Genomic DNA, 14,616 nt, shown 5'->3' with positions numbered 1-14,616 from the left:
GCTACTTTAAATATTTTTTAAGAATAATTTAATATGATAGATGAAAGTTAAAGGCATTAAAATACATAAAGATATAATAAAATTTTAAAATAGTTAAAATGTATGTTGTTTGTTGCTCTTGTTCATTGTTTGTTCTCAGCCCACGTTTCATTAACAACAAAACATGACATTTAATTTTTTTAATTATTTTCATATTAAGTTTAATTTTTTAAAATAACAATAACTGACACAAGATCATCATCCAAGACCAACTATATTAGGATTGAAGAATTGAAAAAACTACTTTATAAAATTAAAAGATTAAACTAAAACTTTATATAAAGTTAGGGAATCAAATGTATGCTTTCATAAGAAATTTTTTTATTACACCCTTCGCAAGAATTTTATTCATAGGTAATTTATAAATAATAGGAATGATTTGTAACTACTTTTATTAACATTAATATTTATTAAGATAGTCATAATGCCCAGCTATCTCAATCTGGATAAGCTTTTTTTCGAGAAAATAATACAGCCCTCCTAAATTTGTTTAAGAAAAAGAGGATTAGAGAGTATCTGGAGTGATGTCCAAATTGAAATTAATAACAGCATCCAACCCCATTAATGACTGATATATAGCACATCAGTAATGGGGCACTTGCATTGTTATTCTTGTCAAGAGTCCAGATCTACACGGCTCGTGACCCACCATCAATCACATGGCTAGCTATTTCACCCGTGATCTCTTTTATATTTCATGAATATGAACACCGTTACCATACCCAGCTTTTGTTCGTATAAGTGGTAACGATTATATATAACAAGAAAGACTAATTCCTCACAACACCTCTGCTATTTGTGAAAAATAAGAGAATTAAATGGATTAAAGAAACAAAGATAATAAAAAAGATGTGGATGGAAGAGAAGTCAATCATATTTATGAAATAAATAAAAAGAGTAATTTAATTCATAAAGTTAGGAGTCATGATTTATGAAAATTATGAAGAGTGATAATATTAATTTTTATCATACTTACCATGAGGGGAAAGATTAGTTCATTTTTATTCTTATTGCTTAAGAGAAAAATAACAAATAGGTCCTTATAAAAAATTTATTTAAAAATAATTCTTATGTATTTGCGAAAATACATTTAAGTCTCATTAGACTTTATTGTAATTAATTTATCATGTAAAATAATACAAACACTCTTGGACTTTCACTCCTTTAATTGGTGTGGACTGATCACTAGTGGCCATTGACTAGTCAAAAATCTTTTTCAATTATTCATATTTTAATATTTACAAACTTGCAAGAAATTATTGATATTGCAAGAAATTGGCTTGTAAATGTAAGAATTTTTACTTGTGAATTTTAAATATTTACTTGTTACAATGTGATGTTTGACTTGTAAACATTAAAGTTTAAACATTTTTAATAAAAGTATTTTTTAAAAAAACTATTTTGACAAGTTAACTATTGTCGGTAGTCGGTCAATGCTAGTCAAAGAAATGAGAGTATAAAAGCATTTGTATCATTTTGTGTAGTAAATTAACTATAACCAAGCAATTTTTTCATTATTTCTAGCAATCAAATGGTTCTCTAATACTCAATCGTGTCTAGAACAAAATTACTTCCAGTGGAATAGTAACTGTAGACAATTAAAAAATTTCTTCCCTTTTTTTCCTCTTGGGGAAGCTGATAGATGACGACCACAGCATGGCATACGTTCAAAGCTAAGTAACACGATAAAATACCGTTCAGAGTCCTTGCTTAGTAGCGTTATTTTATTATTATTATTATTATTGGTTATTGATGTTCAAACCCCACTCCCTCTTTACAGCTTGTATATATTTCTTTTCATATGTAGGCTATATATGCTCTAAAGAAATAAAAAATCTAATTAGCATGGCTATAATTTAAACTACATAAAATTTTTCAATTAGAAAACTAGCTAGTTTATTCACGTTCTGCCGTGAGTGAAAGAAAATTCCATGGTTGGAATTGGGAAAAGGGCAGTCATGTGAAGTGTTATTTTATTGGTTATTGATAATTTTATTCATATTCTTTGATTTTATTTCATTTTAGGAAATGAAAACTTTAAATTTCTGTGTTAAATTCAGGACGTATTAATTATTGGTTTTAAGGTGGTTACAATTGCATTCCTTGATTCCAGGCGTGTTTGTGACAAAAGAAATTATAGAGGAGAGGTAGTGTACGTAAGAACAATTTTTCTCATGGTGCTGGTAAGTGACGAAAAGATCATTAGAGGGTGCAATTTAGTTTTAAAATAAATAAATTAAAAATAATTGTTTAGTAATTTCAGAAAATAGTTTTATTTTTTATTTTTTGTGAGCACAATGAGGAGGCTTCGCCAATACTAGAGATTAACTCTTCGAGGTATTGAGGATAACGGATACATATCTCCCAACAAAATTGATATATACACACAATGGTTAAGATTTAAACTTTTAATCACTTATTTAAATTATGAGAGGTATCCCTACAATTTATGTCAAGTTTAGTTGGTTAAAAAAAAAACAGTTTTATATCTTGTGTTTCATGTTTTGACATAGTTGTACGATGAAACTTCACAATTTCAATGGAAGTTTTTACGACAGAAGTAGAGAACAAATTGGCTTGTCTTAATGGAAGCAGCATAACTTTTATTCAAAACAAAATGAACACAAAAATTAAATACAAGAATAAGCCGATACATGTCAATAAAAAAAGGAGAAAAAACAGTGAGAGCTGAACAGAAGGTTAATTCTAACAAGAGAAAAAATTACGCATAGGTATCGTGGAGTAAATTTATTTATCAATAAATTTTACAAAATTTAAAAATCATAATCAGGTCCCTTAGAATCTGAGTGTAATTTAAAATTTTTAATAACCCTATTAAAAATACATTACATTAATCAAGTAATTTATAATTATTTCATTAATAATTTAAAACTATCACTTTAACTTTTTAGAACTATAACTCCATATATCCAATAGTTAAACTAATTATGCATTACAAGTTAAACATTAATTGTTTACAACCATCTCATCAGTAAATTACAACTGTCACTTCACTATTTAACAATCATAACTTTACATATTTAATAGTTAAATCTAATAAATAAGGGCAGTATTGCAGTATTGTTTTTGCACTCTAATTTCAAGTTACATTTGAGTCTCAAGTAATCTAACTATGGTTTCTAAATTTTGCAGAATTTATTTATAAATAAATTTACTTTATGGAACCTATTCATGATAATTTTCCTTAAAAAAAAGCCTATATATCCGTCATCATTCACTACCTCAATTAAAACAAAAGGTGAAGTATTATCAAAGATAAATAGTTCATTTTGAAGTATATGATCTTTCCCTGCTTGCATGTTAGTAATACAACTAACTTCCCTGTAAATGAAATTTATACTCACATTCCAGTCTCTGTTAAAAAAAATTTAGTTGCATAAAGGATGATATCTTGATATTCCCCCCGGGGGGGCATTCATCCGCACTGGCAAGCCATATACATTTCGATCATTGAGGACACTAATCATGCAGAAATTATTATTATATGTTTCAATTTCCTTGGATCGTTGGATTTGATGACAAATGATCTAGATTAATTTTGCAGCTTGTTGCCATTTGAGGTTTGATTCACGAGATTTAATTTTGATCATGATGATGATGATAGTGGATCTTCATCTATTGATAATTCATCTAATGATAATTTTCATTTAAAACTATTTTTTATTATCTTGTATTCAAACTAGACTACAGAGAAATTTGCAATTACTTAATTGAATGTTGGTTTAATTTATTTGCTTTAATTTGTGTCAACTTTTTATTTGCTGGGTTAACGATATCTACAAGCATATACTCCCTCCGTTAAAAAATATAAGATATTTTTTAAGGAGTTGTATGTTAAAAAATGTAAGGTATTTTTAGTCTTTTAAGATGTAATTATTATCTTTTTTTTTTTCAAAAGTGCCCTTATTGATAGTGAATTTATATTTATTATAGGGTATTTAATAGGGATAAATATAGAAAGATAAGGTTAGTTTGAAAGTAGGTAACCATTTCATTGAGAAATGAGATTCGATTAAAAATACCTTATATTTTTTAACAAAGCGAGTAGAACTTTTAAAGTTGTTCATACACACAACTATTTATTAATCATAAATTAGAAGCAGCTAGGGGAAAATACGATAAAGGCCATGGAAATGCTCTTCAGATTCCATGTAATATATAGATCTCATGGGTTTAATAGCATAATAAATATCCCTTCTCAACTCAGAACTTTAATGCCCGATTTTATGATTCCTTCCGCTCTAGAAATGCCTCACATGACATATACAAATGAAAACACGAGATAAATAATGGAAGGATAAACAAGTACACTATAAATATGACGATAATGATTGCCACCAGCAATATTCAAGTTGAAAAATGCACGCCGCTATAGATATACAAAGGTTGCAAAATGCATGATAAGTGGCGAAAAATTTATATGGAGAGGGAAACACGACGTAATATGGAAGAAGTCGATCGAGTGACGTCAAGATTACACACACGAGAAGCAAGTGCGGTGTATATAAGGGCGAGAAGGAAGTTGAGCGAGACAGCGGAGAAGCAAAAGCCAAATCTAAAATCATAGAACATGGCCAACCCGTTGTTAGCCTATCGTGTTTATGCCAGCAGTTACACCTCAATTGAAAATCTGCAGCCTGTGAAGCTTATGAACGGAATCCAGGTCGCTCTGGCCTTTGCCAGATATTACGATCAATCTGGGAATCCAACAAGTCGGCTTCCAAAGTCAAGTCCTTCCTCAGCATCGGAGGCCGTGACAAGAAATATGCCTTTTCCATCACCTCCTTCGATCAGGACACCTGGATCTCCAATGCCACCAAATCCCTGAAAAAGATCATCGACGACTACAAGCTTGATGGCCTCCATACTACGAACATATCGAACCGGTTGGGGAAGGTCAGTTTAAGAATGCAATCGGCAAGGTGATAGAGACCCTGAAAAATGACCTCCTCGACGACTTTCTGGTTTCCATCACCGTGTCTGCTCCTCTCTCTGATAATTACTGGCCCTTGTACAGAGACTTCCAAAATTCCATTGACTTTGTGGTTTGCCAGACCCACACTTCGCCTACTGTGACTATAACTCCGTCCCTCAAGGACGTTATCGACAAATTACCTTATCCCAAGGAAAAGCTCTTCGCTGGGTACAGTAACTCCCACCAGAACTCTCGGATTGGACCAAAGTCTCGGTGGCCATCTTCCTCGGCGCTGTTCCTCACCCCCTCGACAAAAACCCTGCCGCTTCTGGGATTTCCAAATGGATTGTGACCGCTGATGATAACCCTGAGAAGCCGTGATCCTGATCCATCTCCATCATGTATCGGCTTAAATAAAGCATCAGCATCGGCCCTCTGGTGTTTATGCATGCTAGCTCTTACTGTTTTATGTTCATGAGTGCTGTGTCTATGAGCTAATTTCCTTTAAGTACCGTTGGTCTAGCCTTTTTATTTGTTTGCTTTGTACTTGGTGGGGGTGTTTAGCCTAGACCCGTCCCGATTGGCCCGGTATTGTCCCGATCATATCGGGACGGGTCTTGTCCCGGCTCGAAAATAATCGGGACGGGACTTTACGGGACGGGACAGAAAAGGGGTTCGGGACGGGACGGGACACGGGATTACCATCGGGACGTCCCGTCCCGTCCCGAATATTATATATATATATATATTTTTTTATTTTAAATATATTAATTATATTAATATAATTTATACTTATATTAATTATATCAATTATAATTTTAATACTTATAATTCTTATTTAAAACTAAAGTTTTTTATATTGATAATTTTAATGACATGGAGTAAATATGGCGATATCTTTCTTTATAATATATTAATTATATTAATATAATTTATTCTTATATCTATCTATTTAATAAATTTTATTTATAACATATTTCTTGCTTATTTTTAGAAAAGTAATTAGCTTAGTACACCTTCACTAAAATAGAAGAATAATGATTTGATATTGTATTTGACTTGCCTGTTGCTAATCTTATAGCATAAAAATCACTTGTATTTGTTATTATAATATGTAGTTACGATTAATATAATTCAATAATTGATTTTAAATTATTGTTATTTATGTGCTTGTGTTGTTTTGATTTTAAACTTAATAAATTATATGATTTAAAATTTTAATGAACGTTATTATTCAGATCTTTTTTTGATGTTATTCCATTTATCGGGACGGCGGGACGTCCTGATCTTGTCCCGGTCCCGTCCCGACTCTTAACGGGACGGGACGACTTTCGGGACGGGACGGGACACAGGACCAAAATTCAATCCCGATCTTTTTTTCGGGACGGGACATGGGACGGGAGTGTCCCAGTCCCGTCCCGTCCCGTGAACACCCCTAGTACTTGGTTAATTGGTTGCTGTATTACCTGCATGAGCCAACTTGTTTAATAAATGTTGCTTTGATTGTTAATCAATTTGGTACGTGCATGGTTTCCCCTTTCTCATCATTTTTCTCGCCCTCTTGCATGCCCTAACTCCTCACTCGCAGCTCTTGCTCTCAGACTCCCTCTTGTGCGCTGTACATGATTTCCCAGGGGATCGTCTTCCGTCGTCATGCTTGTCACTTCTGATAAAATTTAGGTGGTTTAGATTTAATCTAGATTCTCCGGATTTAAAGCTTTTACCTTGTAATTTTTAAAAACAAAAAGTATTATGTTATTAAATCATTTTTTTTAATGGAAGCTGAAATACATCACAAGCAACAGTAGTAGAGCCCAAAGACAAGATAAAACTGTCCTCTTTCATCATTCTCCACCCCTAAAATAGAAGATGGATGATAATTAAAGGGGAAACATTTATCATCCATAGCATGGGAGAATCTACCTAGCAGTAGCTTCCCTATTACAAACCCTATTAATGTGATTAAAAACAATATGGCCCTCTCTATAGAGGAAAGATCTTGGCTCACAGTGCTTGTTCACAAGAAAAAATAAGAAGAGAAAATGAAAAGAAAAAAGTAGAGAGAAGAGAAAAGTAAAGGGATGGAATTTTCTCTCCCCATGCTTGTTGGGCAAGAAAAATCTGAGGAATAAAAAATTGCTAATTTCATATGGACAATAATAATCTTATTTTGTAAAAAATATTTATACTGTTTTCATGTTAACCCCTACCACTTTATGGTAAAAATGGACAACACATTATTTCCAAAGATCCTTAATCAAAATAGAAAGATTCTTCCTGAAGCTCAACTCTTTTGGTCAAAAGATTGGTTTTCCCTCTAAATTTATAGTTCGATACATAAAAGGAAATCATAATACAATTGCAAATTATTGGAATCCTGCTTCGAGGTCAAACTTTGAGAATACTTTAGCCCATTTCAGATGGACTAAGTGTTAATCTTAGGCAAAGGAAACTTATTAACTTGAAGAAAAGCATTAAGAGGCTTATAGTCAATCACCAACCTCTTCTTTCCTTTTTGTTTTTAAGATATTTTCTCAACATAAAAGGCTTGTTGGTTGAATAAAATATAATTATAAATTATTTATCCAATGCTGGTGAAGAAATACATTTTCCATTTTTAAATTTTATTTCTTAGATTATTACATGTATAATAATATAAATTTTAAAGTGGAGGAAAAATTAAGATGAAAACGGAGTGATGCAATTGGTGGAAAATGAAAAGAATCATAGGTAAATATGAAAATTGAGTTTTCTCTCCAAAATATCCTCACATTTTGAGAAAAAACGTTGGAGAAAAAACATGGGGTCTCATATGCCATTTTTCTTTGAATTCCCTCTCCCCCTCATTTTTCTCTCGTAGCCAAGCAAGAGAAGTTGTCATTTTTCCTCTACTTTTGTCTTTCCCTACTTTTCTCTCATGCCAAGAACATCATGAAAGCATGTGATCAAATTACATAAGTAGAATTTTCAAAATATTGACAAATATCTTATTTTATATATATCTTTCATGTGAAATAAGAACCTATTATGCATATACATATATATATATATATATATTTACATTGATATAATTAAGATAGTTAAATTAGTAATTTCATGTTAATTATGCTAATCATGATTAAGGGTCACAAATGGGCTTAATTGGACCCTTAGGCAATGTTGGATTAGGTCTAGTGGGGTAATTAGGTTAATTAGATTGTGCCCAACAATGTCACACAAGCTCAATTTGAGCTTGTTCTATCACCAGTGTAGTGGATTGACCATGAGCCACAGCAAATGGTTGATTTCGTGAATTAAATTTGTCGCATGACATATTGAAAAGCAGAAGAAGAGAGGGTTCATGAGGGTGTTTGTGGCTCTGCTAGGGCTTTGTTGGGACAACATTTGGAGAAGATTGAGGGCTCAAAATCATCAAGGTAACCTCTCTCTAACTCATTCTCCTCCCTCTCTATCTAAATTTTAACTTGGTTTTTGGGTTTGAGTTAGTTTTTTTTCCTTTTAAAATGGGGGAGCTTGAACTTATTGAGTTTAATGGGACTCTTAGGATTCTGTCTAAGCTCCTAAATCCATGGTTAAGGTTTTGAAACCTTTATATAGGAGGTTGGGGTTATGGTTTTTTAGCAAACCCTAATGTTTGAAATTAATGATCCATAGACTATAAGGGTTTGTAATAAGTTTACTTAGCTTATGCTCTGGGAAGTCTAAGGAAGTTAATGAGGCTAATGAATAACTAAGTTAGCTAATGAAAGGGGTTTTGAGAATTGTGAGTGGTAATGGGTAGTTATGAGATTGAGTTCATGGCTGGTTAATTGATGTTTAATGGTAATATCAATTGAAGATTAACTATCATACTTACTTAAGCACATTTAGAAGCTCAGGTTGAGGAATGTCTAAGTCTCCTTTTGATTTGACTCAAAGGGTGGAGGTAATTAATCAAAAGCCTAAATTCCTTCATATGTTTGCTTAAGCATTTATTGTAATTGTGAAAATGAAAATATGCTTGGATGTTAGAAAAGGCTATGTTATGTTTTGGAAAATTTGTGTAAGCAGTTTATGAGAATGCATGTATAAAGGTATGCATGAGATTATGAAAGAAATGAGGGTAAAGGTGCATTTTCATCTCTAAAATATTTTTCAAGGAGCACCTATCATTCTAAACAATTGATTGGAGCAATTTTGCCCTTAAAATAATTAAAACAGAGCATTTTTGCTTTTGCCATCAAATTTTCAACGTTGACTGTTAGAAATATTAATTGGGATTCCAAAGTTGATTATTAAGGAATTTAATGAAAAGGATAAAAATGCCTTGTTTTAATTACTTTAAGGACAAAATTGCTTCAACAAATAGTTTAGGGTGTTAGGTACTTCTTAAATAATATTTCAAAAGCAAAAATATACGTTTATCCAAGAAATGATATTTTGGTAAGCATGATTTGATCATAAGCATGATTGTGAGTATGTATACTATTGTTATATGCATGTATTGAGCATCAAATGTGTAATATCATCTTACTTAAACAAAGACATAACCACAATTATTAAACTCTACCATAGTAATTAGAAGGTAATTAATTCCCCATACCAACCAAAGTAGGAAAAACTCAAATGCAATTGAAAATAGCTAACCAAAATAGAAAAGGAAAAAATTTAATTTAAAAGTTTACTATGGTTAATAAGATTTAACTTATAATATTGAAATCTATAAATAACCCTCTACAATAATAAAATAGCTTGAAATTAAACCAAAGTTAATAAACTTTACTACTTCCTCCAGATCATAATATAAAACATCTTCTAAAAACCTTACCTGGTCCAAAATATGGAGCATTGAATAATTTTTATATTTATTTTTTCAACTATACTCCTACTTCATTTATTACTTCTTGGAAAAATTATGCATTGAAATTTTAATTACTATTATTAAGGCTTTTATATGAGGTATTGAATGAGAATATAAATGAAAAGATGTGGATATTTTTAAGAATTTAAGGTTTTAACTAACATTGTTTGTAAACCATAAAATTAATTAACCATGACTTATATTATGATCTGGAAGGAGTATGTTATGTTCATGGTCTTGATAATAATTCTTCACACGAAACTAATAATTAAATGAACACGATGGTGGTGTAAGTATTAACGCATCACGTTCGTGACATTTATAGATGAAAACACGCTATATATAAATAAATGCAAGTAACGGTCATATTTTAATGAGTCCACTAAAAATATGGCGACAATTACCAATCACCAGCAATACTCAAATTGAAAAATGTATCGGGGTCTCAAAATCTCAATACTAATATTGCGAAATAAACGGTCTCATGATACGAATATGAATTCAGTGCGGTGTATATATATCTATATGAGGGCGAGAAGGAATGAAATTGAGGAACACACAGAGACACAGTCGAAGCAAAAGCCAAATCTAGAGTCAAGGAGACGTATTAGTCATAACTATATGTGTTTCAACATGTCCCCCAACCCTTTGTTAGCCTATCGGGTTTACGCCAGCAGCTACGCCTCGATCGAAAATCTAGAGTCTGTGAAGCTCAGGAACGGAATCCATGTCGCTCTGGCCTTCGCCAGAGATTACGATGAAGATGGGAATCCCACCAAAGGAGACTTCAAGTGCTATTTCAAAAAAGACGAGCTCACTCCCACCAAGGTCAAAACTTTCAAGCAAAATTCGGCTTCCAAAGTCAAGTTCTTCCTTAGCATCGGTGGCCGTGACGAGAAATATCCCTTTTCCGTCACCTCTTCCGAAAAAGAAACCTGGATCTCGAGTGCCACCCAATCCCTGAAAAGGATCATCCACCACTACAACCTTGATGGCCTCGACATTTACTACCAATACATCGATCCTGTCGGGGAGGCTCAGTTTAAGGATGCGATAGGGGAGGTTATAGAGAACCTGAAGAACGACCTGCCGGACGACTTTCTGGTTTCCATCACCGTGTCTGCTCGTCTCTGTTGTAATTTTTACTCGCCCTTGTACAACGACCACCACAGAGTTATTGACCACGTTGTTTACCAGACCCACACTTGGCCTAATGTCATTAAATCTTCTCAGTTCCTCACGAACGTCCTCGACACCTTACCTTATCCCAAAGAAAAGCTCTTCGCTGGTCACAGTTCCTCCCACCAGCACTCGGACTGGATCAAAGTTCCGGTGCCCATCTTCCTCGGCGCTGTTCCTCACCTCCTCGACAATAACGCGGCCGCTTCCGGGATTTCCAAATGGATTGTGACCAGCGATGATAACCCAGAGAAGCCGTGACACCTGCTGATCAGCACGCTGCCGTACGTGCTTGCTTGCTCTCACTGTTTGTGTTCATGAGTTAATTTTTCCTTTCAAATAAGTCTGTCACCGTTGGTATAGCCATAGTTTTGTACTTGCATGTATTGGTTGCTGTATCTGCATGAGCCGACTTGTTTAATGAATGTTGCTTTGTTGTATCTGCGTACAGTTACAACAGAAAGCTAACTTACTAACGGACATGTAACTATACTTTAACCAATCAATCATGTTTAATTCTAGCGGCTCTGACAAGTTAGCAATAATCTAGCTCCTAAATCTAATCAAATCTAACAGATAATTATAATAAAATGAGAATCCTATAATTGTCTTGGGATAAAATGAAAGTTTTTCAGCAGAGAACAACAGCAAAGGGACTTTTTGGAGGCTTTAAAAGTAAAGAGGCATTTGGGAGACTTTGCTGGGAAGATTAGTTAGATTCAATGGGAGATTGAAGCTTCAAGCCAAAGTCACACGACGACTAACTAAACTGCTCTCTTTTCTCGTTAGTTTGATGGTTTTAATGTTGTACTTAATTAGCTTTGTATTTTGTCTTTTATAGTTAGTTTCCTCTTGATTAATTAGAGCTACAATGAATCTACTGTGTGGATTGGAGCTTGTATACGCCGTTGTGTTTAATTATATGTAGTTTTAATTACTTAGCTTGATCTTGCCTATTTAATTTGCATTTTAGTTACTTCATCTGTTGTTAAAAATATTTAATATACTCCCCCTATTCTTAATATAAATCAAACTTGGAAAGTTTTTTAGTCCTTAACAGAAGGCAAAGTTAGGGTGATTTTTTTTTCTCCCAATTTTATACCCCTTATTTATTATGGTTTGAATTTCGATAAAGTAATTTACTATGGATATTAAATGCAAAGAAGGATGAAATTGGAATGTAACATATTTTTAAATAACTTTTAAGATATAACTACCATTTCTTAATAAATGCAAAATTGATTAAATTTAACTTATACATATTAAGGACCGGAGTACCTCCAATAAACAAATCTAAATGATTTAGTTAGTTGTGGAAGTTGGAATAAGCACATCTGAGAGAATTTCCCTGCAATCTAAAATCTTTTTCCCCACATTTTTACTTTCCTCCTTTTTGTGTAGTTTATGAGTAGTTATTTATATGTATTGATATCATTTAGTTACCGGTCACATATATATTAGTTTTCTTTTTACCAGAGTCACATATTAGTTTATCACTGAGTATCTATTGAAAATTTAGCACGGTCGGTATGATCTGTTTTGAGACAAAAACACAAATAGAACAAAAATATTAAGAAATACCATTGTTTTCTCTTGTTGCTTGAGAAGTCATTTTATTAATTAATAAGAAATTATAATCTTGCGCTGGCTTAAAAGTAATAAAAAAATCAGGTAACAGTATAACCTAGCAGGCTAGAACCCCAAAGTCTTATTTTAGAATGAAACACACAAACAACACACGCATAAACGATCGGCAGACCATTCATAAAGTTTAAAGTGATTGAAACCATGATGTGGACATGTATCATACTCAACATAAAAATTTTAAAAGGGAGAGTTACATTCAAGAATCTGAAAAAAAACTTATCTACATATAATGACTAATAACAAGTCTCATTTGAGAAGAATAAGTTCATGTTTCCATTTTAGTAATAGTCTATTACGTATTTGTCCTTATTTGAGAATAAGTTTCTCACCAGGTCCTTAGATAATATTCTATCATTTTAAAATAGGGCAACTTATTTTTGATATTTTTTATTTTTTTATTAATATTAGTTTTTTATTTTTCTTTGAACCAGGTCCTACCGCTTCTATAAACTGATTTCTACACGATATATACTTAACTCACTTAGTAAAAAAAATGAGTTTAACAAGTTTAATCAATCTGCATCTAGTCCAAGTTTGTGAGCAGATTGATATGATTTTGTTAATTAGAAATATAAAAATGATAAATTCAAAGAGTTAATTTGCAAGTTTAACTAATTTTATATCAAGTATAAGTTTATGAGTGAGTTAATATAATTTTATAAGTTAAAAATATAAAAATAGTATTAAGAGTCAGTTCAAGAGTTTAATAACAATGATTACATGCATACATAATGAATATTATCTTGATGAGCATAAAAAATTCTTTTCTCACCACTTGCAATTATGTTTAATGAAAACAGCAGACAATGTTGAAATTGAAAACACGATATGAATAATGCAAGTATGATGGTCTTAGTTTAATAAGTCCAATATAAAAATGACGATAATTGCAAATAATCAATAATATTGAAATTGATTGGCCAAAAAAATAATAATATTGAAATTGAAGAATCCCCACCATGTAACATCACCAAACTATTGTATTTTAATAAGCCCATAGCAAATGGTATCTCAACTCTCAAGGACATTTTTATTTATTTGTTCATTTAAATTTATTTCAATTATTGATATGATTTTTATAATTTGATTAAGAGATAACACTGTTAAAATTAGATGACATGACATTTAAATAAAAATACACAAAAGAACATTGGATCTGTGATGACAAATCATCTAGATTAGTTTAAGTTTGTTTCCTTTTGCGGTTTGATGATTGATTCAAAAGGTTTTGATAATAACTGGCGTTCATCAAATGATAACTTCCATTTCAAAAAAGAAATTATATTGTATTCAAAATAGAATCATTTAATTGATTTGGTTTAATTTACTTTAATTTGTCTCAACTTTTTATTTATGTTTGGGCTAACATATGAAACATCGCTTAAATAAATTACAAGGTTATTTGGGCTGAGTAACCGAGGAGTCAAGCCCAATCTAAACAAAGGAGCTAGCCTTGAGCTCAATAGAAGGCTACAATGGAATAAACATGCTGAAATCTCACCAGTTACAAGTATTGGACCGTTGACACATGAAGACACAATTCCAAATGATTCCAGAATCTATGGACATTGTGCCTAAGTATCTTGGTGAGATGGATTGATTACCAAAAATGGAGGACACAGAATAAAGACCATGCTATAAATTTCACGAGATCTTTGATTCTTTCGCAAAACGTTCTAGGTTTTAAGGGAGAGGTTACCACCACTCTAATACTAAAATAGAAGATGAAGATACAAAAAAAGACAGTCAACACTCAATCAAAGACTCGTATTCTGCACCTTTAACTTTTAGTTTTATCAGTTAATTTTTATTTTCAATCTAGACTTGTAACTTTTTTACATTTTAATAAAAATCAAAATATTTGTTCTACCAAAGTCTTGTGTATCTTTTACATCCGAATGAACTGTGATAAGAGAGCTCAGGACCATTTTGTTATTAATTGAGACTTAGTGTTTCTGTCACGTCTGGTATTTGT

General features: G+C 32.1%; 1 protein-coding gene across 1 annotated transcript; it reads left to right on the top strand.

Moving 5' to 3' along the window:
* The first annotated feature begins 10,310 nt into the window (after positions 1-10,310).
* Positions 10,311-11,255, top strand: LOC129290938 (ruBisCO-associated protein-like). The gene has a single exon (XM_054928000.1). It carries the CDS (start codon positions 10,311-10,313, stop codon positions 11,253-11,255), a length of 945 nt encoding a protein of 314 aa, XP_054783975.1.
* The last annotated feature ends 3,361 nt before the right edge of the window (positions 11,256-14,616 follow it).

Source organism: Prosopis cineraria, unplaced genomic scaffold, assembly GCF_029017545.1.
Source record: "Prosopis cineraria cultivar Desert tree isolate PC_DT_omini unplaced genomic scaffold, ASM2901754v1 PC13, whole genome shotgun sequence".
NCBI classification, from domain to species: Eukaryota; Viridiplantae; Streptophyta; class Magnoliopsida; order Fabales; family Fabaceae; genus Prosopis; species Prosopis cineraria.
The sequence above is the reverse complement of the archived record's forward strand: the minus strand, read 5'-3'. Positions and strand labels throughout refer to the sequence as shown.